This window comes from Rhinopithecus bieti, unplaced genomic scaffold (genome assembly GCF_001698545.2).
Source record: "Rhinopithecus bieti isolate Rb0 unplaced genomic scaffold, ASM169854v2 scaffold_33065, whole genome shotgun sequence".
Taxonomy (NCBI): domain Eukaryota; kingdom Metazoa; phylum Chordata; class Mammalia; order Primates; family Cercopithecidae; genus Rhinopithecus; species Rhinopithecus bieti.
In genome coordinates, this window is record NW_016814114.1 from 948,210 (window position 1) to 970,199 (window position 21,990).

General features: G+C 48.4%; 1 protein-coding gene across 12 annotated transcripts in view; it reads right to left on the minus strand.

Annotated features, from left to right (window-relative positions):
* The window catches only part of POU2F2 (POU class 2 homeobox 2), a 74,601-nt gene that overhangs the window by 7,460 nt on the left and 45,151 nt on the right, over window positions 1–21,990 (minus strand). For 5 of the 12 annotated variants that reach the window (XM_017849832.1, XM_017849830.1, XM_017849825.1 and 2 more), the window contains exons 5-7: window positions 19,442–19,558; window positions 2,529–2,634; window positions 2,340–2,431 (exon numbers count right to left, since the gene is read on the minus strand). In XM_017849832.1, coding sequence (XP_017705321.1) covers window positions 2,340–2,431; window positions 2,529–2,634; window positions 19,442–19,558 — 315 coding nt within the window. Of the gene's footprint in view, window positions 1–2,339; window positions 2,432–2,528; window positions 2,635–18,903; window positions 19,198–19,441; window positions 19,625–21,990 lie in introns of all 12 variants that reach the window. The other 7 variants (XM_017849822.1, XM_017849828.1, XM_017849823.1 and 4 more) reach the window with 3 other exon arrangements.

The window sequence follows — 21,990 nt, forward strand, 5'->3', positions numbered from 1 at the left end:
TTTTTTTTTTTTTTTTTTTTTTGTATAAATTTAAGGACAGCAGGTGCAGTGGCTCACACCTGTAATCCCAATACTTCAGGAAGCCAAAGTGGGAGGATCGCTTGAGCACAGGAATTTGAGACCAGCCTGGGAAACATGGTGAAACCTTGTCTCTACAAATTTTTTTTTTTTTTTTTTTTTTTTTGAGACGAAGTCTCTGTTGCCCAGACTGGAGTGCAGTCACGCGATCTCGGCTCACTGCAACCTCCGCCTCTGGGGTTGACGCCATTCTCCTGCCTCAGCCGCCCGAGTAGCTGAGACTACAGGTGCCCGCCACCACACCCGGCCAATTTTTTGTATTTTTAGTAGAGACGGGGTTTCACTGTGTTAGCCAGGATGGTCTCGATTTCCTGACCTTGTGATCTGCCTGCCTCGGCCTCCCAAAGTGCCGGGATTACAGGCGTGAGCCAAAGCGCCCGGCCATATCGCTATAAAACTTTTAAAAATTAATCGAGCATGTGGGGCGTGACTGTAGTACCAGCTACTCAAGAGGGCTGGTGACTGCTTCACTTGAGCCCAGGAGGCTGAGGCTGCAGTAAGCTGTGATCGCACCACTGCACTCCAAGCCTGGGTGACAGAGTAAGACCCTGTCTCAAACAAAAAACAAAATGTTAAGGGGTACAAGTGCAATTTTGTTATACAAATGTATTGTGTAGTGATGAAGCCTAGGCTTTTAGTGTATCCATCACCCAAACAGTGTACATTGTACCCATTAAGTAATTTCTCATCATCCACCCACTCTCACCCCTCTCAGGTTTTGTCGTTGTTGTTTTAGAGACCAGTCTCACTATGTTGCCCAGGCTGGCCTCAAACTCTTGGGCTCAAGTGATCCTCCTTCCTCAGGCTCACAAGTAGCTGAGACTACAGGCATGCACCACCGTGCCTGTTTCAGTTTTCAGAAAATCTGCATAGGCAACCAGGCACGGTGGCTCATGCCTGTAATCCCAGCACTTTAGGAGGCCGAGGCAGGTGGATCACCTGAAGTCAGGAGTTCGAGACCATCCTGGCCAACATGGTGAAACCCTATCTCTACTAAAAATACAGAAATTAGCTGGGTGTGGTGGCACATGCCTGTAATCCCAGCTACTTAGGAGGCTGAGGCAGGAGAATCACTCGCTTGAACCCGGGAGGCAGAGGGTGCAGTGAGCTGAGATTGAGCCACTGCATTCTAGCCTGGGCAACAGAGCGAGACTCCATCTCAAAAAAAAAAAGAAAGAAAGCCAACATAGGATGTATATCATAGATAATGTGGCACAGCCCCCACCCCCACTAGGGTCAAGGATATTACTACATAATCAGATACAGTAACAGTTTTGCAGCAGCAAAAATGCCATACCAAGAGGGGCAAAGAAAAGTCACACACTGCCTTATATCATGGCAGGGCAGGTTTTGTAGTCAAATGAGTTCTCATACTAATGGTACAAGAACAACTTGACTTTCAGAGCGTTTGGGATTTCAGAACTGCAGCTAAGACCTGTATTAGTCTCGAATCTTTTCAGTCCTTCTGAAATAGTTAACGTATATTTTTTTAAAGGGCTATTAAAAAAATGGGTGGAAAAAAACTTTGAAATTCATAAAAGGTGGTGAAAATGATCATTAAAGTCTAGAACTCAGGCAGCAAACTGAACGAAAGGCCTTGGGGTCCAGGTGCCAAGGTGGTCTGGAGAGCTGGTGCGCTCTCTAAGGGGCCTCTGCTCCTGCTAGTGGTCAGGCCAACTGCTCACTGCACCAAGCCACTACATAGACACAGGTACAGCCCTGCCAGATTTTCTGGGTTATCAAGAGGAACTGGAAATCTGGTGCTTTCTGGGAATTTAGTTGACAATGGCCAAATAAAAGACACCTGCGGGCCTTGTTTTCCGTCTCCAATCTGGGAAGTGGATGTGAAATAATCACATAAGGAAGGCCTTCTTCAGAGAATCCTCCATCCAGTGCTGGAAGAGGCCCGAGGCATTTGTAGCCTAAAGGCTCGCAACGCCCTACAATTTTGTGTGTTTTTGCACATGAGCATTTTGGGGGAATGGGGATCAGATGTAAATCTTTCATCACATTCTCAAAGGAGCCCATGTACCTGAAAGGCTTAAGAACCACTCGTCTGGGCCAGCTCCCCTCATTCTATAGAGGAAGAGGCTGACTCAGACAGGGAGATGGGCTTGCCTGAGGTCTCACAGCAAATCACTGGCAGAGTGTGGCTGGGTCAAATAGAGAGGAGACTCTCACTCGCTCCTCACCCCCATTTACCCTGCTTTCAGCAGGCCTTGCTGCTGGCCTGGCCTGGTGCACTCAATGGACAGTCTCACCTGTGTGGGAAGCCCGGCCCGGGGCTGGGAGGTCAGAAGAGCTCCCTGGGTTTGCTGAGGTAGCTGGAATAGATTTGGTGTTGGTAGCAGGCCTGGAGAGACAAGGGGAAATACACAGGGTGAGGGGGAGGGGAAGGTGAGGAAGTTCTGTGGAAGTGTCAGGGAGGCCATCTGGGGTGGGGGCCTTACCTGGCTGGCTCTGCTGGGCCTGCGGTAGCAGGAACTGAGCAGGTGGCTGGAGGTGGTGGCCTGGCACAAGCACCAGCTGCTGGAGCTGGAGGAGCTGCTGTATGTCCTGGCAGGGAGCGGGGTGGACAGAAAGACAGCCTGAGTCCTGGCTAGGTTTCATCCTTTCTGCATCACCTGAACCCTGAGGGGCTGAAACCAGGAAGCTGCTCCACATGGCAATCTGGCACTGGGCAGTGAGGGATGGTCCACTCAGTCTTTGAATGGCATCCCTGAGCTAAGGGCACCCAGAGGCTTCTCTCTACCATGGGGTACCAGAGAGTCCCAACTGGGCAGTCCTGGGAGGCCTCACTCTTTATTTACCCCTTCTTTCTTTTTTTTTTGAGATGGAGTCTCGCTGTGTTGCCCAGGCTGGAGTGCGGTGGCCTGATCTCAGCTCACTGCAAGCTCCGCCTCCCAGGTTCATGCCATTCTCCTGCCTCAGCCTCCTGAGTAGCTGGGATACAGGTGCCCGCCACCACTCCTGGCTAATTTTTTGTATTTTTAGTAGAGACAGGGTTTCAACATGTTAGCCAGGATGGTCTCGATCTCCTGACCTCGTGATCCGCCCGCCTCAGTCTTCCAAAGTGCTGGGATTACTTTGGGAGTCACCATGCCCGGCTACCCTTTCTTGATGAAATATTTGCCTTGTTTTAACATTTCCACAGAAAAAAATAGAATTATTTAAAAATGTAAGCCAGGCCAGGTGCAGTGACTCATGCCTGTAATCCCAGCAATTTGGGAGGCCAAGGTGGGTGGATCACCTGAGGCCAGGAGTTTAAGACCAGCCTGGCCAACAAGGCAAAATCCCATCTCTACTAAAAATACAAAATTAGCCAGGTGTGGTGGTACATGCCTATAGTCCCAGCTACTCTGGAGGCTGATGCAGGAGAATTGCTTGAACCTGGGAGGCATAGGTTACAGTGAGCCGAGATCATGCCCATTCACTCCAACCTGGGTGACAGAGTGAGACTCTGTCTCAAAAATAAATAAATAAATAAATTGTAAACCAGACCAGGTCTTTCCTCCTTTAAAAATACCCCTAGCTGGGCACGGTGGCTCACGCCTGAAATCCCAGCAATTTGGGAGGTGAAGGCAGGCGGATCATGAGGTCAGGAGATCAAGACCATCCTGGCTAACACAGTGAAACCCTGTCTCTACTAAAAATACAAACAATTAGCCAGGCATGGTGGCACACACTTGTAGTCCCAGCTACTCGGGAGGCTGAGGCAGGAGAATCGCTTGAACCTGGAGGCGGAGATTGCAATGAGCCGAGATCGTGCCACTGTACCTCTCCGCACTCCAGCCTGGGTGACACAGCAAGACTCTGTCTCCAAAACAAAACAAAACAAAACAAAACAAAAAAACACTCCCAAGGCAAATAATATCATGTCTGGAATTAGCTTTAAAATGCTCCAGCAAATAGTGTAAATTAGTACAACCACTTTGGCAAGCTCTTTAGCACTGTTATAGGTTGCAGTGTCTCCCCCCACTCCCTGCCACCCCCCAAAAAGATATGTTGGAATTCTAACCCCCAGAACCTCAGAGATTAACCTTATTTGGAGATAGGGTCTTTGGCAGATGATCAAGTTAAAATGAGGTCATTAGGGTGGGCTCTAATCCTATATGACTTGTGTCCTTATAAAAAGGGCAAATTTGGACACAGACATGGATAAAGGGAAGATGATGTGAAGAGACACAGGGAAAAGACAGCCACCTACAAGCCAAAGAGAGAGGCCTGGAACAGATCCCTCCCTCACAGCCCTCAGAAGGGACAGATCCTTTCCTCACAACCCTGCTGACACCTTGATTTCTGACTTCCAGCCTCCAGAACTGTGAGACAATACATTTCTCTCAAGTCACCCAGTTTGTGGTTCTTTGTTTTGGCAGCCCTAGCAAACTAATACAGACACTATCTAAGAAAGCTGAACATACACCACCCTTATGACCCAGCAACTCCACTCCTGCGTGTAACCCACCATACATGTGTATGTGTTTACCACAAGACGTGTACTACAATGTTCACATGGACCATTTGAAATAGGCAGGACTTGAAGATAGCCCAAGTGCCCACAACAGTAGAATGAGTAAAGCAACTGTTTCAGTGGAAGCTACAGCAACAAGAATGAGCAGTCCTACAAGTCACAGTTACGTGCCACAACATAGACTTCCCAAACATTATCAGTGAGAGAGCTAGTTATGACAGAGAACATCCTGTATGATTCTAATGGTTGAAGTTTGGGGAGTAAAGACTGAAAAGGGACACCAGGGGGTTTCTGGGGGCTGGCCACATTGTTTCTAGATCTGGGTACCAGTTCCATGGGAGTGCTCATAGCTGTATACCTATGATTTGTGCACCTTTATATATGTATTATATTTTAATAAAAGTATTTTTTAAGACAGGGCCAGGCACAGTGGTGTGTGCCTGTAATCCCAGCACCTTGGGTGGTTGAGGCAGGAGGACTGCTTGAGGCCAGGAGTTCAAGACCAGCCTGGGCAACAGTGAGACCCCTATGTCAAAAAAAATCTTGTTTGTATAGTGGTAAGTAAAAAATAAAGGAAAATAAAGGGAAAAAAGGGGGGATGAGGTAGGGAGAGAGAGAGAAGAAAAAAAATTCAATCCTCCACCCACCAAAAAAAGTGAGGAGTTTAGATGAAATCCTATTTGCCAATAGGACTGGCAAAATGTTGATATCTATTGAGCTTGGTGAAGAATATGTGGGGTTCATGACATAATTCTCTCTACGTTTACATTTAAACATTTCTGAAAGAAAAAGCAAAACCGCCTTACACACACAGTCCAGTGGCTTCTCATAGCCCTCAACAACGCAAACAAAACCCCTCACCTGCCTACAAGTCCCTTTATACTGAGGCCTGTGCTTGTCTCCCTGCTCATCTCCCACCGCCCTCTCCCTCCCTGGCTGTGTTCCAGCCATTCAGCCCTTTTCTGTTTTTTTCAAATGCACCAAGTTTGTTCCTGTTCCTGCTCAGGGCCTTTACACATGCTATTCCCTCTACTGGGCAGTTCTAATTCTGACACTTATGCCTGGGTCCTAACACAAAGTCACCCTCTCAGAGGTGCCCTCTTTGACCACCCAGTCTATACCAGCCCCTGGCCCGGCCTCCCCTTATCACCCCATTTCATCTCCCTCACAAGGCTTATCACCATCTCCAGGCATCGCTATTCCTGTTTACTCATTCATGACATGCCCCTCTCACTGGGACGTCAGCTCCACGAGAGTGTGATCTTGACTGTTCCAGTCACCGCTGTATCCTCAGTACCTAGAACAGCACCTGGCACCCAGTAGGTGTTCCACATAGATACGTTAACGAACTGAGACTGATGCTTCATCATTTACTTGGCAAATTTTATGTAGAGTTGAAAGCTATAACATGTTACTTACAATTTTTTTCCTTCTGGGAAATTCTGGGGGTTGGGACATGCCCCTCAATTCTTCCCAATGCTATTATTATTCCAAAGACCAATTTGATGTGCCAGGAAGTGAACAAATTGGGAAAATATATAAGCAATTCAACAGAAGGGGCTCATTTCTTTAATATACAAAGAGTGATTTTGCAAATAACTCTATATAATTAAAAAAGAAGAAGAAAAAAATAGTGATTATGAATCCATAAGTAAAAAACTGACAACCCAGTAGTAATGTGGCTGACAGACAGGCCTGGAGAGTGTCCAGTGAAATAAATGTGAACAGCTCTGGATGGAAATACACTCAGATTCACTCACAATAAGATAAACACGACTGCAATTGCACTGAGATATCATTTTTACCTCTCAGATCACCAAATATAAAAATAGCGTGTAATACTACACTGGGGAGTGTGGGGAAACACACATTCTTGTACATGCTGGTGAGAGGGTGATTTGGCAATGTCTAGCAAAATTACAATTGCACACAGCCTTCAACTCAGCCATTCCACTGCTAGAAATTTATCTATTCTCACTCTAGAAGGCTGCACCTCTCTAGAAGGCTATTCCCAGCAGCAAGTGGCATTTTGGTAAAACAGTAGAAGGTAGCTGAGCATGCAGCAAGAGAGGACGGGTTGGATGAATGAGGGTAGAGCTCTACAGTGGAATACTATACAGTCATCAATAAGAATGAGGAGTCTCTTTGTGTCCTGATATGGAACAATCTGCAGGATGTCTTGTTGAGTGGAAAGCTCAAGAGGCAGAACAGAGGGTATGATGTGGTACTGTTTGTGTCAAAAAAAAAAAAAAAAAGAGTATATCTGGATATTTGCTTGGGTATGCACAGTTGATGTCTGGAAAACCACACTAGAAGGCCACGCTGTAAGTCCATCCATACCTCTGGGATTTGAAACATGTACCTGGTCTGAGTAAATAAATATCCCAGTGTCTCTCCTCCACACACCCAAATAGTTACTGCTGATCAACATCTCTGCTTTTCGATGGCTCAACGCTATTCCCCGACCCCCTGGGGGTGCCTCTGCTTATTCCGTATATGGCAGTGGACTGGGTACTCCTGTGCTCCTGACCTCTCTCACTCTTGCTGCTAATCATCTCAGAATCCAGCTTAAGGGTTCTGAAGTCCTAGAACTCTATCCTGTGAAACAGTGTCCACCCTGCCTTCCCTTTCCCAGCTACCCCAGCCCAGGAATACCTCCACCTCCGCTTCATCTCAACTGTGAAGCGCGCAACACTTATGCTTCATGGCACCCCATTTACAGTGAACCCTTTCAAGACCCCATACCTAATTTTTGTTTCAAACATTGTCTTTTTCTTTCAAAGGGACTCCAAGTTGCATAATCTTTTGGCCCCACAAAACGAGACCCACCTGCCCTGTGCTGCAGGTCTCCCAAGTCAATGCATTTGCTTATGTGTACCTTTCCTCTGCTAGACTGAAATTCTAGCACACCAGAGGCATATCTTATTCTTCTTGTATCCCTAACTCATATCAGAACCTGGTAAGCCCCCATTAAATGCCCACTGAATTGAATCTAATGAATAAGACCAGAAATCAAATCTTATTACCACTGTTTTTCTGATTTCCTATAACCCTTAGCTTGCTGATTAAAGTATTTGTTAACTCCTGTTCCTCCCCAGCATGACTCTCAGTGAAAATTCCCCTTTCCTCCAGAAGCCTAGAGAGGTGTCTGTGGGTTTCATTCTGAATCACTAGAGAGAGGAAAGAATGGGGAAAGTGCATCCCAGTTTGCAGAAGGTCTCATGGTTTGAAGTTCAGATGGGAAACATTTAACCACATCCCTGTCCAGTTTCTCAGACCAGAGACTTAGAGGTCAACCTTAATCGCACCTTCCCTTCCTCTCCCCATCCACCCAATCCATCTGCAAGTCCTCCCAGTTCCCTCTACATCTCTTCCTGTCCACAGTCACTGTCCTGGTCCAAACCACCATCCTTCTACCCCAGACCATCCATTCGCCCCCCAGGCAGGCAGAGAGGGGTCTAAAACAATAGAGTTCTAAACTTTTTTGTGCCCTGAATTCTTTAGCATCTGAAAAAAAAAAAAAAAAACAAACCTACTGCCCTCTTCTCAGAATTAAAAACACATAAGATATATATAATATTTCTTTCTTTCCTTCCTTTCTTTCTCTCTCTCTCTTTCCTTCCTTTCTTCCTTCCTTTTCTCTCTCTCTCTCTCTTTCTTTCTTTCATTTCTGTCTCTTTCTTTCTTTCTTTTTTTGAGACAAGATGGAGTCTCTCTCTGTCACCCAGGCTGGAGTACAGTGGCTCAGTCTTGGCTCACTGCAACCTCTGCCTCCCGGGTTCAAGCGATTCTCCTGCCTCAGACTTCCAAGTAGCTGAGATTACAGGTGCGCCCACCATGCCCATGCCCACCTAATTTTTGTACTTTTAGTAGAGAAGGGGTTTCACCATGCTGGCCAGGCTGTTCTCAAACTCCTCACCTCAGATGATCCACCCACCTCATCCTCTCAAAGTGCTGGGGTCACAGGTGTGAGCCACCATGCCCGGCCAGATATATAGAATTTCAAATGAAATCAATCACATAGAATTATAGTCATCATCACTAGGGACTCCAAAGGGAGGGAGGAGGGCAAGGGCTGAAAAACTTCCTACTGGGTACTATGTTCACTATCTGAGTGACAGGAACAATTATACCCCAAACCTCAGCATCATGCAATATAACCCTTGTGACATACCTACACATGTATCCCTGAATCTAAAATAAAAACTGGCTGGGCACAGTGGCTCATGCCTATAATCCCAACACTTTGGGGGGCTAGATGTGAGAATCTTTTTGAGCCCAGGAGTTTGAGACCAGCCTGGGCAAGATGGCAAGACCCTGTCTCTACAGAAAAAAAAGAAGAAGAAGAAGAAGAAGGAGAAGGAGGAGGAGGAAAAGGAAGAGGAGGAGGAGGAAAAGGAAGAGGAGGAGGAGGAGGAGGAGGAGGAGGAGGAAGAGGAGAAGAGAAGGAAAATAAGCCAGGCATGATGGTGAGTGCCTGTGGTCCCAGCTACTCAGGATGCTGAGGTGGGAGGATCCTTTGAACCCAGGAGTTTGAAGTGGCAGTAAGCTATGATCATACCATGGCACTGCAGCCTAGGCAACAAAGGGAGACACCCGTCTCCAAAAAACAAAATAAAATAAAAATTAATTAATTAAAATTTGGCTGGGTGTGGTGGCTCATACCTGTAATCCCAGCATTTTGGGAGGCCAAGGCAGGTGAATCACTTGAGGTCAGGAGTGCGAGACCAGCCTGGCCAACATGGTGAAACCCCCTGCTACCAAAAAGTACAGAAAAAAATTAGCCAGGTATGGTGGCAGGCACCTGTAGTTGCAGCTACACAGGAGGCTGAGGAAGAAGAATCACTTGAACCCAGGAGGCAGAGGTTGCAGTGAGCTGAGATTGCACCACTGCACTCCAGCTCAAGCAACAGAGTGAGACTCCATCTCAAAAAAATTAATTAAAATTTAAAAAAATATAGTCATCAAACGTATTTCGAATTGTCATATAATCATTTATGTGTTTATTAGCACATTAAGCAACAAGATCCAGCAATAGATCTGATGACTACTGTCATTTCAAAGTAATCATGAGTGAAAACAGTATTTGGAGAGATCTGCAACAACTATAAGAGAATGTGAAAATCTGCGCGCATTCTCTTGGTGACGAAGTCTGAGTACTGTGGTCTGTTGTCTACATTCATGATAGAGGGACATGCTATGGTTTGGTCAGAAGATAGTAAAAATTAAGATGTAATTTTTTTTCCCATCCAAGTTCTTGGACTCTGAATTCTATGCACAGACTCCTCTAGGGGTGGTCTATGGACTCCAAGTCCTTGTTCTAAAATATAAATTGAGCCACAAGGTCTCTACTGACTTTCATCACATTTGTGGTATAATCCAGCTCCAGGCCATGGCCCTGCATGGCCTGGCACCCCCTCTTGCCTCTCCTTCCTTGCCTCACATGACTCTCACTCTCTAACTCTGATCCAGCCCCACTGGTCTCCTTCCTGTTACTGAACCCACAAAGAAGTCCCCACCTCAGTACCTTTGCTATACCCTTTCTAGATCTACACAGAGGTGGTCCCTCCTCATCATTTAAGTCTCCATCAAATGCCCCCCTCCTCAGAGAGGCCCTCTCTGACCACACACTCTGATGAAGTCTTCTTTTTCCTCCAACACTCTCTATTATGCTCTTTTCTTTCCTTCATAGCAATTGTCTGCTTCCTGCCTATCTCCCCAACTACAGCGGGGGTCAGCTCCAAGAGGGCACAGACTTATCTACCTCATTCCCCGCTATATCCTCACCCAGAAAGGCGCTTGGGCATTGTGATATTCACTAAATATTTGCCAACTAAAGGAATGAAAGAAGGGGAGAAAGCTGGTGGGGCATGGTGGCTCACACCTGTAGTCCCAGCACTTTGGGAGGCTGAGACAGGTGGATTGCTTGAGCTCAGGAGTTTCAGACCAGACTGGGCAACATGATGGGGTCTCTACAAAAAATCCAGGCATGGGAACACGTGCCTGTAGTCCCAGCTACTTGGGAGACTGAGGTGGGAGGATGGCCTGAGCCTGGGAGGTCGAGGCTGCAGTGAGCCATGGTCATGGCACTGCACTCCAGCCTGGGTGACACAGCGAGACCCTGTCTCAAAACAAAACAAAGAAAAAAAGGAAAGAAAGAAAGAAAAAGAAAGAAAGAAAGAAAGAAAGAAAGAAAGAAAGAAAGAAAGAAAGAAAGAAAGAAAGAAAGAAAGAAAGAAGGGAGGGAGGGAGGAAGGGAGGAAGGAGGGAAGGGAGGGAGGAAGGAAGGCAAGAAAGCAAGAAAGGAAGGAGAGAAGGTAAGATTCTGGGTGAACAAGAACAGTAAATTGGCTCAGGACTGGGGTAAGCCGGTAGGAGGCGCCATTTCTCCACAATCTAGCGGCAGCATGGCCATCTGAAGCCACTTGGGGGCGTGTTACGTCCGAGTCAGATGGTGGAGAAGTTATAGTAAGTGGAGACAGGCCAGAGAAAAGACCCTTGCTGGCTTATTTCGTGGATCAGCTGCTCTGTCCCTAAGCTTTAAGGAAGCCTAGCACAAGAGCTAGCATGTCCGTGAAAGCTGAGAAGGGACGGTACCGATTCTTACTCATTGCTGTATTTTGATCACCCTCCCAGTGCAGGAGCCTCATAGGTGATCAATACATTTCAATGAATGAATGAGATGAAACCTCAGGACAGACTGGCAGTACTTTGCCATAGCTGGGACTTTGGCTATGAATGGGGGCAGAAAGATGGATATGTGGATTACAGGATACATGGGTGAATTGCCCACTTTCCCACCTGGGCTCAGTTCCACCTGGGGGGTAAGAGAAAGCCATAACAGTGAACTTGAGGAGGCTGGGCCCCAGAGCCGGCCGGCTGCAACGGCCCAGGTGCTGCACCTCACTCCAGTGCACAAGGCAGATGGCCCATCCCCCGTGGCCTCTCGCACCCCCATTAGGGGCCTCCACACAAGCTTTGGCAGTCACCATGACTGGAATGGTGTTGGTGCACGAGTTGACATTCCTTTGCCATCCCTGATATGGCAAACTGTGACCAGTTCTGGACCTTCCCTCTCTAGAACAAGTTAAGTCCAGAGTAGGGGAGAACAGGAATGAGTGGGGTCTGGGAACTATGTAAACTATATCGTGATAGATTGTGTTCAAGATGAGGAGGGGAGGATGGATGGGGAAAGGGAAGGCAGACAACGGACACGGAGTTTCAGTGAGATACAGGAATACATTCTGTGTTCTATTGCACAGTGACTACTGCTAATAATGTACTGTATATTTCAAAATATCAAAGAGAGAGTTTTAGTTTTTATTTTAGTTTTTGTTTTTTAAGAGACAGGGTCTTGCTCTGTCACCCAGGCTGGAGTGCAGTGCATGATTATAGCTCACTGCAGCCTTGAACTCCTGGGCTCAGGCCATCCTCCCGCTTCAGACTCCCAAGTAGCTGGGATTACAGTGCGCCACTGTGTCTGGCAAGAAGTGTATTTTAAATGTTTTCACCATGAGGAAATGATAAATATTTGAGGTGATAGGTATGCTAATTAGCCTGATTTGATCATTCTACAATGTATACATGTCTCAAAACATCATATTTTACCCCATAAATATATACAATGATTATTTGCTAATTAAAAAATAAACGAAAACTCAGCCGGGTGCAGTGACTCATGCTTATAATGTCTGTACTTTGGGAGACTGAGGTGGGAGGATCACTTGAGGCCCCAAGTTCAAGACCAGCTGGGCAACATAGTGAAACCCCATCTCCACAAACTTTTAAATTATTTTAAAAAAATAATTTAAAAAATTATTTAAAAAAAATAATTTTTTTAAACTTATCCAGATATGATGGTGCATGCCTGTAGTCTCAGCTACTCGGGAGGCTGAGGTGGGAGGATTGCTTCAGCCAGGAGGTCGAGGTTGCAGTGAGTTATGATGGCAATAGAGCAAGACCTCATCTCTAAAAAAATAAATAACTGCATAAATAAAATAAAACAAAATTAAAATGAGGTCAGGCTTTCTGACACTCTGAGTAATCTCAGTCTGTCGGGTGGTGGGACGCACTGCCTGGGAAGGGAGGGGTGCCTGCCATGGACGCCACCTGGGTGAAAATCCTCACCTGACAACAACAGTGACAAGGAAACACCTAACCTAGGGGAAGGTTAGACTAGTGGGGTGCAAGGGTCCCTTCCAGCTTGGAAACTCAGGGGTTTGAGCCTTGGCCCTGTCACCTGCTTCTTGCTGTGTGCCTGGGGGAAGCCACTTTCCCTCTGGGCCTCAGCCTCCTTAACTGTATAGGATCACAATGCAAGGTGTTATGCAGAGACCTGGGCCTTGGAGCCCAGAATCCTGACTGCCCCTCACACACCTCAAGGCAGTTCCTTACCCTCTTTAAGCCTCAGTTTCCTCAGGTGACACCACAATAAGTCTTACTTCATGGAGCTGTTAAAGGAATTAAATGAGACAATATGTGTAGAATGTTTAGCCTGATTCCTGTTCACTTAATTGGTCCTTCATAAATGGCAGTCATTATGACTGAGTCATTTCTCAGGGCCTCAGTTTTCTTATCTGTAAAATGGGGATAATAATGTCTAATGCTTCATTGGGTTGTTCTGAGACCTGAGTAATAATATCTAGAAAGCATTTTGGAAATTACAACATATCCCTCAAAATGAGCATTTGCTACCATTGCCCACCTCATGTCACCACACTTGACTGTGAGCTCTTGAGGGTGGGAACCCAATCTGGCTGAGACCTTCCTTCCTTCCTTCCATCTGTCCATCTGTCCTTCCTTCCTTTTCTTTCTTTTTTTGGAGACAGAGTCTTACTCTGTCTCCCAGGCTGGAGTGTCATGTTGCAATCATAGCTCACTGCCATCTTGACCTCCCATGCTCAAGCGATCCTCCTGCCTCACCCTCTCAAGTAGCCTGGGGGCTATGGGCATGCATCACCACAACTGGTTATTTATTTATTTATTTTTAGAGATGGGGTCTCACTATGTTGCCCAGGCTGGTCTCGAACTCGCCTCAAGCCATCCTCCTGCTTTGGCCTCCTAAAGTGTTCGCATTATAGACATAAGCCACTGTGCCTGGCCAAGTTCATTCTCTTCCAGACAACTAACCACTTCCAGCTCCTGCCCAGATACTCTGCTGAGCTTCAGCCTCAAATATGCATCTGCTTAGTTGGTGTCCCCATGTGGATGATTAATAGACTCTCCAAACACTAACATGTCCAAAACGAAACTGCTGGCTCCCTACCCCAGCCTTCCAAAACATCCCACTCCTCCCGTCTTCCCCAACTCAGGAAACCACGTCATCACCACCCAGCTGCTGAAGCCAAAATCCTAGGAGTCATCCTTGACCTATCCAATCAATACAAAATAGCAACCAGGACACCCATCCTCACCCTCCTGGCTCAAGCCACCCTCATGCCCCATCTGTATGCCTTCAAGGACTTCCTACTGGGCTCTCATTTCTACTCCTATCCCCTGCAGTCCATTCTATGATTAGTACAGTCACTCCACTAGGGCAAGCTCTAAAGATGGGAGTAGGGGTGGAGGAGGTGGCCATTCTCCAGTGTGGGTTCTTCTCTGGACCCCCAGCGGTTGGTCCTGTGACATGGAACCCAGGAAGTTGTGGAGATCAGGGCAGAACACCACAAATGGAGAATGATTCAACAGGGAGAAAAAAAATACCTACATATGGACTGCATGTTATATCACATGCTACCTTATGCTAAAATTCCAGGACAGACAGGCAACAGCAGATCCCAACCCCGGAACCAGTGGGAGCAACTGGCATGCCTGGGCCAGGCTCCTGTACTCCAAGGCCCTGTGGATGAACTGACCACACACCTCCAGGTGGGCAGTTTTGACTGGCCTGGTATCCACTGCCCTTTCTTCAACTTACTCAAGCAACAGAACCCATCTCTTTCGGGGGTTACACTTTCCCATCCTCAAGTCACGATGTCCAGGTAGGGCTGAACTTGCCTTCTCTGGGGTCGAGGGCAAGGACTCAAACCTAGCCAGGTGACGTGTTTTTGTTTGTTTTATTGAGACAGAGGCTCACTCTGTTGCCCAGGCTGGAGCACAGTGGCACGATCTTGGCCCACTGCAGCCTCCACCTCCTGGGTTCAAGCAATTCTCTTGCCTCAGCCACCCAAGTAGCTAGGATTACAGGTGCATGCCACCATGGCCGGCTAATTTTTGCACTTTTAGTAGAGACAGGGTTTTACCATGTTGACCAGACTGGTCTTGAACTCCTGACCTCAAGTGATCTGCCCACCTTGGCCTCCCAGAGTGCTGGGATTACAGGCCTGAGCCACCCCACCCAACCCAGGGGACGTGTTTTATCTCCCTGGGCAGGATAGCTGCAAATCTGGAAATGCTGACACTGATTATGCCTGCCCTACAATGAAACAGGGAGACAGACCCCTGGAGCTGGGCCTGATATTCCAGGCCAGGCCTTTTCAGTGACCTGAGCCAAATATTCCTGAGTCTTCTTCAGCCACCTGGACTTGGGCTTTGGCTCCTCCCTCCCAGTTCATCCATCCCTATTTGTGCCGCTGCAGCCTGCCCTGCTTTCTCACTTCGCACTTGCCACTCCCACGGCCTGGAAGCCCCTTCCCAGCAAACTCCTTCCCATTCCCCTGAGTTCAGATCCCACCTCGTCCTGAAAGCCTGGACAGATGTGGGTCCTGATTCCCTCAGACACACATCCCATTTCTTTTCCCATATTCCCATCACACTCAGTTGGTTTCTTTGGGAAACTCACTTGCTAGGTCCTAGCAGCCTAAAAGATTTTGTCAAGCTTTATTTGCCATTGTCCTATTAGGAAAATAGGAATTTTTCCCCCTACTCTCCAATAAAAAATGATGTTTTAACTGTTAACGTAAGTTTTCAATCAATGCCTGCCCTTACCCCAGACATTCTGAAATACTTCCCTGGAGAGATATCTTTCCTACCCTTGACTGAAAATCTGCTGCAAAACATCCCTCATTGATTCGGTAAATATCCACACAGCCCCCTCGGTAGAAGATATCACACTGAGCAATGGACAGACAAATTATAAAACTGTATTATAATTGCCCCTTCATCTGTACAAGCTAGGAGATTGCAGGGAAGGATCCTGCCAAACTGTTTAATCAGCATTACTCTGGAAGCTGACATCAGAGGGATGGAAGGGGCACTTTTCCTTGGTACTTTATATAATTTCAAAGGGACAGCATTTATGAGTGTTTTTTACTCTTTCCTGGGCTTCTTAGTATCCTTCAAGTGGAACATTTCTTAGTGGCTGACTGATGTGCTTGCTCTACTGCAGGACGGGGAGCCCCTCAGGGGCAAGGATGGCTGTGACTCACTCCTAAGTCTTCAGCTTCCTGCCATGGCCTGACACACAGGAGGCCAGGAAATGTTTGTGGAATGACTGCAGGATCAGAGCTTAGCAGGCATGAGAAGTGGACTGGGGGGTGGAGGGCATGAGATGCACCCCGGGAGAGCCATCCAAGCCTAGGAGCCGGTGAAGGCTGGAGCAGTGGGTAGGTAAGTCAGGAAGAGCTGGTCCCTCTGAAGCCTGGGCCCGGCATGGTGCCCATAGGAGGTGCCGTTGTAGAAATGATGTCAAAGGGCAACTCAGATTGTGAGAAAGAATTCCCAGAAAACAAACTTGGCCCAGTTTCACACTTGTTGAGGACAGAAAGGGAAAGATCTGAGCTGAGGGGAGCTGGGGAAGGAGGAGTGAGAGGAAAGGAGAAGGGGTTTAAGGAGACCTTGACAGTCAGGGCCTGGGCTGGACGGCAGGTGGTGGAGGCTCAGCGTGCTGCTGCTGGGTCCCTGGGGAGCTGGGGGAGGTGGCTCTAGGAGTGCATAGGCAAGAATGTCTCTGCTTACAGAGGTGGTGGCCTGGCTGGGTCTGTGCTAGGCTGCCCTGTTCCGCCTTCTATCCTCTAGTCTTTGTTCCTTCAACTGATATTTCCTCAGACAGATTCAGGCACAGCTGAGGGAGGGAAGTCATCATGACTTCCTAGAGGTGTGGACTCCTGGGTTGGGGCTTAGATGAAGAGAAACTGTCCAGGTAAAGGAAGGGAGCAGACTTCCACAGAAAAGACAGAACAAGAGCAGGGCCACTGAGATGTGAAAGAGCCCAGCCCCAATGAAGAGCCCCAAGCCCTTGGCGTTGCTCAGTAAAGGGTTGTCTATGCTACGAGGCAAATGGAACACCTGCTGCTGGAGTCTCTGGTGGCCGGGGTGGGAGGGGCTAGAAACCATGTTCCGTGAAGGACAGCTAAAAGCAGCAGCCGCGGATCCTGTGGTTAGAGCCCTGGACTTCCAGGCTGGCTCTGCCACTCCTGCTCACAGCATAATCTGGGGCAGGTCACTTTGCCCCTTGGAGCCGCAGCTGTGGGGAGTATTCATGGGTGCAAAGAGGCCACCACTGGCATAGTACCTGGAACGAAGATGGCACCCAACAGACTAAGTTACTGTTACTTGGAGAGTCAGGTATTGAAAGGCTGCGTTTGGGCCGGGCACCATGGCTCATGCCTGTAATCCCAGCACTTTGAGAAGTCAAGGCGGGCAGATCGCTTGAGCTCAGGAGTTTAAGACCAGCCTGGGCAACATGGCAAAACCCTGTCTCTACAGAAAAATATGTATATGTAAAAAAATCAGCTGGGTGTGGTGGCATGCACTTGTAGTCCCAACTACTCAGGAGGCTGAGGTGGGAGGATTACTTGAGACCAAAGAGGATGAGGCTGCAGTGAGCCATAATCACACCACTGTACTCCAGTCTGGGCAACAAAGCAAGACCTCATCTCATTAAAAAAAAAAAAAAAAAGGCTACATCTACAAGAGCCATCATGGAGCCATGGGCCCAGTTTACAGAGTGTCTCTAAAGAACCAGGCCCAGTGGAAAGAAGTTCTAAGGAGGCAGGTATCAGCTCAGCTTTAAGGAAAGTCCCAAATGGAAGCATTGGTCAAGAATGGAATGGGCCATTATTGGGGTGAACCGTATCAAGGGAACAGCCTCACCAGGGCTGGACAGCTCCCTGCATGGACAGCATGTATATCTAGGGTTCTGTGGAAGCAGTTGGATGGAGTGAGAGAAAAGCCTTTTGTGGAGCAGTCACTGAGGGAAACGCTAGGCTGAGGGAAGTTTAACAGGTGGCTTTGCTGTAGGGCTTCCCAGGACCTTCACTGCCCTGAAATGTGGCCACAACTCTTAAGGCTTGTGGAAACCAGACAGACAACATGAATGGGTGACGTGGGAAGGGGTGGACAGGAGTGCGCTGGAGACAGCTGCCCTTCGGAAGAGGAAGCCTACTCAGCTCCCACTCTGCTCCCCTGGCTGTCCTTATGGGAACTCTATTGGCCACTGTTAGGGGTTAAATTGTGTCCCCAAAAAGATATGTGGAAGTCTTCACTCCTGGTACCTGTAAATGTGACTTTATTTGGAAATAGGGTTGCAGATGTAACCAAGTTAAAACGAGGTCATCGGGGTGGGCCCTAAACTAATGACTAGTGTCCCTACAAGAAAGAAAAATTTGAATACAGAGACAGGTGCACAGAGAGAAGATGGCCATGTGACAACAGAGGAGGCAGAGATCGGAGTCAACCATCTACTAAGCTACGGAACACCAAGGATTGACAGCATCATTGGAAGCCAGAAGAGTCAAGGATGGATTCTCCCTGGAAGCCTTCAGAGAGAGCACGGCCTGCCGACACCTTGAGTTTGGACTTGTGGTTGGCGACAATGTTTCTGTTGTGTTAAGCCACCCAGTTGGTATTATGTTATGGCAGCCCTAGGAAACTGAGACAGCCACTAATTCATGATTAACTATGGACTAGCAAAAGCTCCAGAGTCGGGCAGGTGATGCAGAACCTCCTAACTCATAGATCACGGGCCCCTTTTTTAGAAAGAGCATCTTGTTGGATGAGCCAGGGGACACGATGAGGGTAGGGCACTCGTTCTTATTCTCAGCCTTTTGTTTTGTATCCACATGGTACCATTCATGGGAGTGACTCCTGGTTCCCTTACCTGTAAGTTGAGGACAACAATCTCAACCTCCCAGGAGGCTGTGAACTCCCAGCGAGATGCATAGCAAGCACTGCCCCCGACACACCACTAGAGGAAGGATTATGATGTGGGATAATCCTTTCTGTGAGCCTCACTTTACCCTACTGTAAGATGGGACAGCAACATCTCCCAAAGCTTCCTAGGGTTGCTAGGAACTGCCTGGCATGTGGCTGGTGGTCAGAACAGTCCATGTGGACCAGTCAGCCCCTTCCCGCACACTCACTGTTTCTGCATGTCCTTCGCTGCAGGGAGCCTGGTCCCCAGTGGCTGCCCTTACCTGTGCTGTGAGCTGGATGGGTTGGGACAAGGTGAGCTGTGGGGTCCCAGGGGGCTGGCTGGCAGGCTGTGGTGGTGGCAGGTCACCCCCCGCAGAAGAAGCTGGGGGCTGCGAGGTCGAGGAGGAGGCAGAGGAGGAGGAGGAGGAGGAAGTAGAGGAGGAGGCGGAGGCGGCGGCGGCGGCAGCGGCGTTAGCAGCAGCGGCGGCACTGGACTGCTGCACGGCGGCGGCCAGGAGCTGGGCCTGGGCTTGCTGCAGGAGGAGCTGCTGCTGAGCTGGCATCAGTGCCGTGAGCTGTGGGGTGTCGGGGACAGCAGGGGTTGGAGCAGGGGGTTGAAGAGGAGCAGAGAAGGCAGAGAGGGGTTAGTGCCTAAGCCAAGCAAGTAAGGGGACAAGACCTCCTGGAGGACAGAAGAGGGCAAGAGGCAGGCGTGAGAGAGTGGCCATGGCCTTGGTGGAACAGTTCATCCACTAGCCCTGTAACAGACGAGGGGTGGCTGGTTTGTCCGCTCGTCCCCATCCTTCCCCGAGTACTTACCCCAGCTAACTGGCTGCCCGTCAACATGAGTTGGGCCTGGGGCAGATGAGGCTGGGTCGGCTGGGGGGGCAGGGGTGCTGCTGGGGCTGAATCGCCACTGGGGTCTTCAGCCTTGATCTGGGGGGGAGAGAGGCAGGGTCCGGGACCCCAGAATGTTAAGTGGAGGCCAGAGAGAATGCCCACCTGTGAACCAAAGAGAGGGCACATGTGTGGCAATGGCAATCAGGCTGGCACAGGAGGAGCAGACTGGGGTGTGGATATGAGGGTGTGGCCTGTGGTCCTGCACTGACCGCTGGGAGCTTCAAACCACTCCTCTGGCCTCAGTTTCCTCATCAATCAGATAGGGCTAACACAACACCTGCACCCAAACTCCCTACAGGAGAAGTCCCCTTTGCAGAGCGCTTTTCCACTCCTGAGAGTCAGTTTCCCTGTCTGTAAAATGGAAAATAGTGGCCAGGCATGGTGGCTCACACCTGTAACCTTAGCACTTTGGGAGGTCGAGGTGGGTAGATCACTTAAGGTCAGAAGTTCGAAACCAGCCTGGCCAACATGGTGAAACCCCATCTCTAAAAAAAAAAAAAAAAAAAATAGAAAAAAAGGAAAATAGTCCCACTGGGCACCTGGGAGGTCAAATAAGCGGGTTCTGGGTCCTACAGCCTTCATCTGTATCACATAGAGGTGCATCTCTCTTGCTTTTTTTTCTTTTCTTTTCTTTTCTTTTTTGTTTTTCTGAGACAAGGTCTTGGTCTGTTGCCCAAGTTGGAGTGCAGTGGCATGATCACAGCTCACTGCAGCTTCTACCTCCCAGATTCAAACAATCCTCCCACCCCAGCCTCCCAAGTAGCTGAGACTACAGGTGCCTGCCACCACACCTGGCTAATTTTTAAATTTTTCTGTAGAGACAGGGTATCACTATGTTGCCCAGGCTGGTCTTGAACTCGTAGGCTCAAGCGATCCTCCTGCCTTAGCCTCCCAAAATGTTGGGATAACAAGCATAAGCCACTGCACCTAGCCAGGTGCATCTCTTATTTGTCCAATGAAGTAAGACTTTGTTGGAAGAAAAGGTTTTCAGGTATAAGAAAAACCGCCACCTTGGAACCTGGGCTACAAACTCAGAAGCTCACAGAAATGAGCACAAATGAATGACAGGAGTAGGGGTGGATGGAGGTGGGCTGGAGAGAGTGCCTGCCTGAGTGGAAGTCTTATCTGGCTCGCCACTCTTTTCAAAATCTAGAACAAAAATACTGGCAGAATAAGCAAAGCACAGTGTTTGTCCTGCACTGTGGACAAGCCAGATGTGGCCCAGGAAATGCCAGGCTTCAGCCTCCGCCCCTGTGGTCCACAAAGCCTCTCCATGTCTCTCTGAATATGATATGGACACATCCTGCACCATACACACAGAACAGACGACCAGCATAGAGCCACCCTGGCCTCTTCTGCTCCTAGGTAAAAAGCCAGACAACAGCAGTTGTTGGCTGAAAGGCCTATTGGCTGAAGCACACACAGTGGTGGGAGAAGGCATGGCCTGATGGATTACATACCCTCAGGCCTAAAGTGGACAGTGGGATCATCCTTCAGCCTAATAGCCCAACACCATTTTGTAAAAGGAAGTCCAGAGAGGGAAAACAACTTGGGCAAAATGACACAGCGTGTTGGTAGGGGGGTGATATTTGAAATGTGGACACAGACAAACAGAGGCCAAGGAAAGGCCAAATAACAGACAGTGAATGGCATGTCCCAAATTATGGAATATAAGCATTAGAAAGCTTAAGAGCTACAGAGGCCAAGTGTGGTGTAATCCCAGCATTTTGGGAGGCTGAGGCAGGAGGATTGCTTGAGGCCAGGAGTTTGAGACTAGCCTGGGCAACAGAGCAAGACACTGTCTCTTAAAAAAAAAAAGAGAGAGAGAGAGAGGTAAAAAAAAAAAAAAGAAAAAGAAAGTGCTGCAGAGATGCAGCATGAAATGACACTGAGTATGAGAAGTCAGAGTAGTGGCTATCCCTGGCAGGGGCATTAAGGACCTCTGGAAGGTTGGTCGTGCTCTGCTTCTTGATCTGGTGCTAGTGACATGGGTGTGCTAAGTTTCTGAAAGTTCGTAGAGTCATACATTGAAGATCTATGTGTGTTTTTAATATGTATCATATTTTAATACAAAGTTTTTTAAAAAACAGGTTGAGCGTGGTGGCTCACCCCTTAATCCCAGCACTTTAGGAGGCTGAGGTGGGAGCATCACTTGAGGTCAGGAGTTCAAGAGCAGCCTGGCCAACATGGTGAAACCCAGTCTCTACTAAAAATACAAAAATTAGACAGGCATGGTGGCACACACCTGTAATCCCAGCAACTCGGGAAGCTGAGGCAAGACAATCACTTGAACCCGGGAGGTGGAGGTGCAGTGAGCCGAGATTGCACCACTGCACTCCAGCCTGGGCAACAGAGCAAGACTCCGACTCAAAAATCGCTTGAACCCAGGAGGCGGAGGTTGCAGTGAGCCGAGATCACACCATTGCACTCCAGCCTGAGTGACAGTGTGATACTCCGTCCCAAAAAAA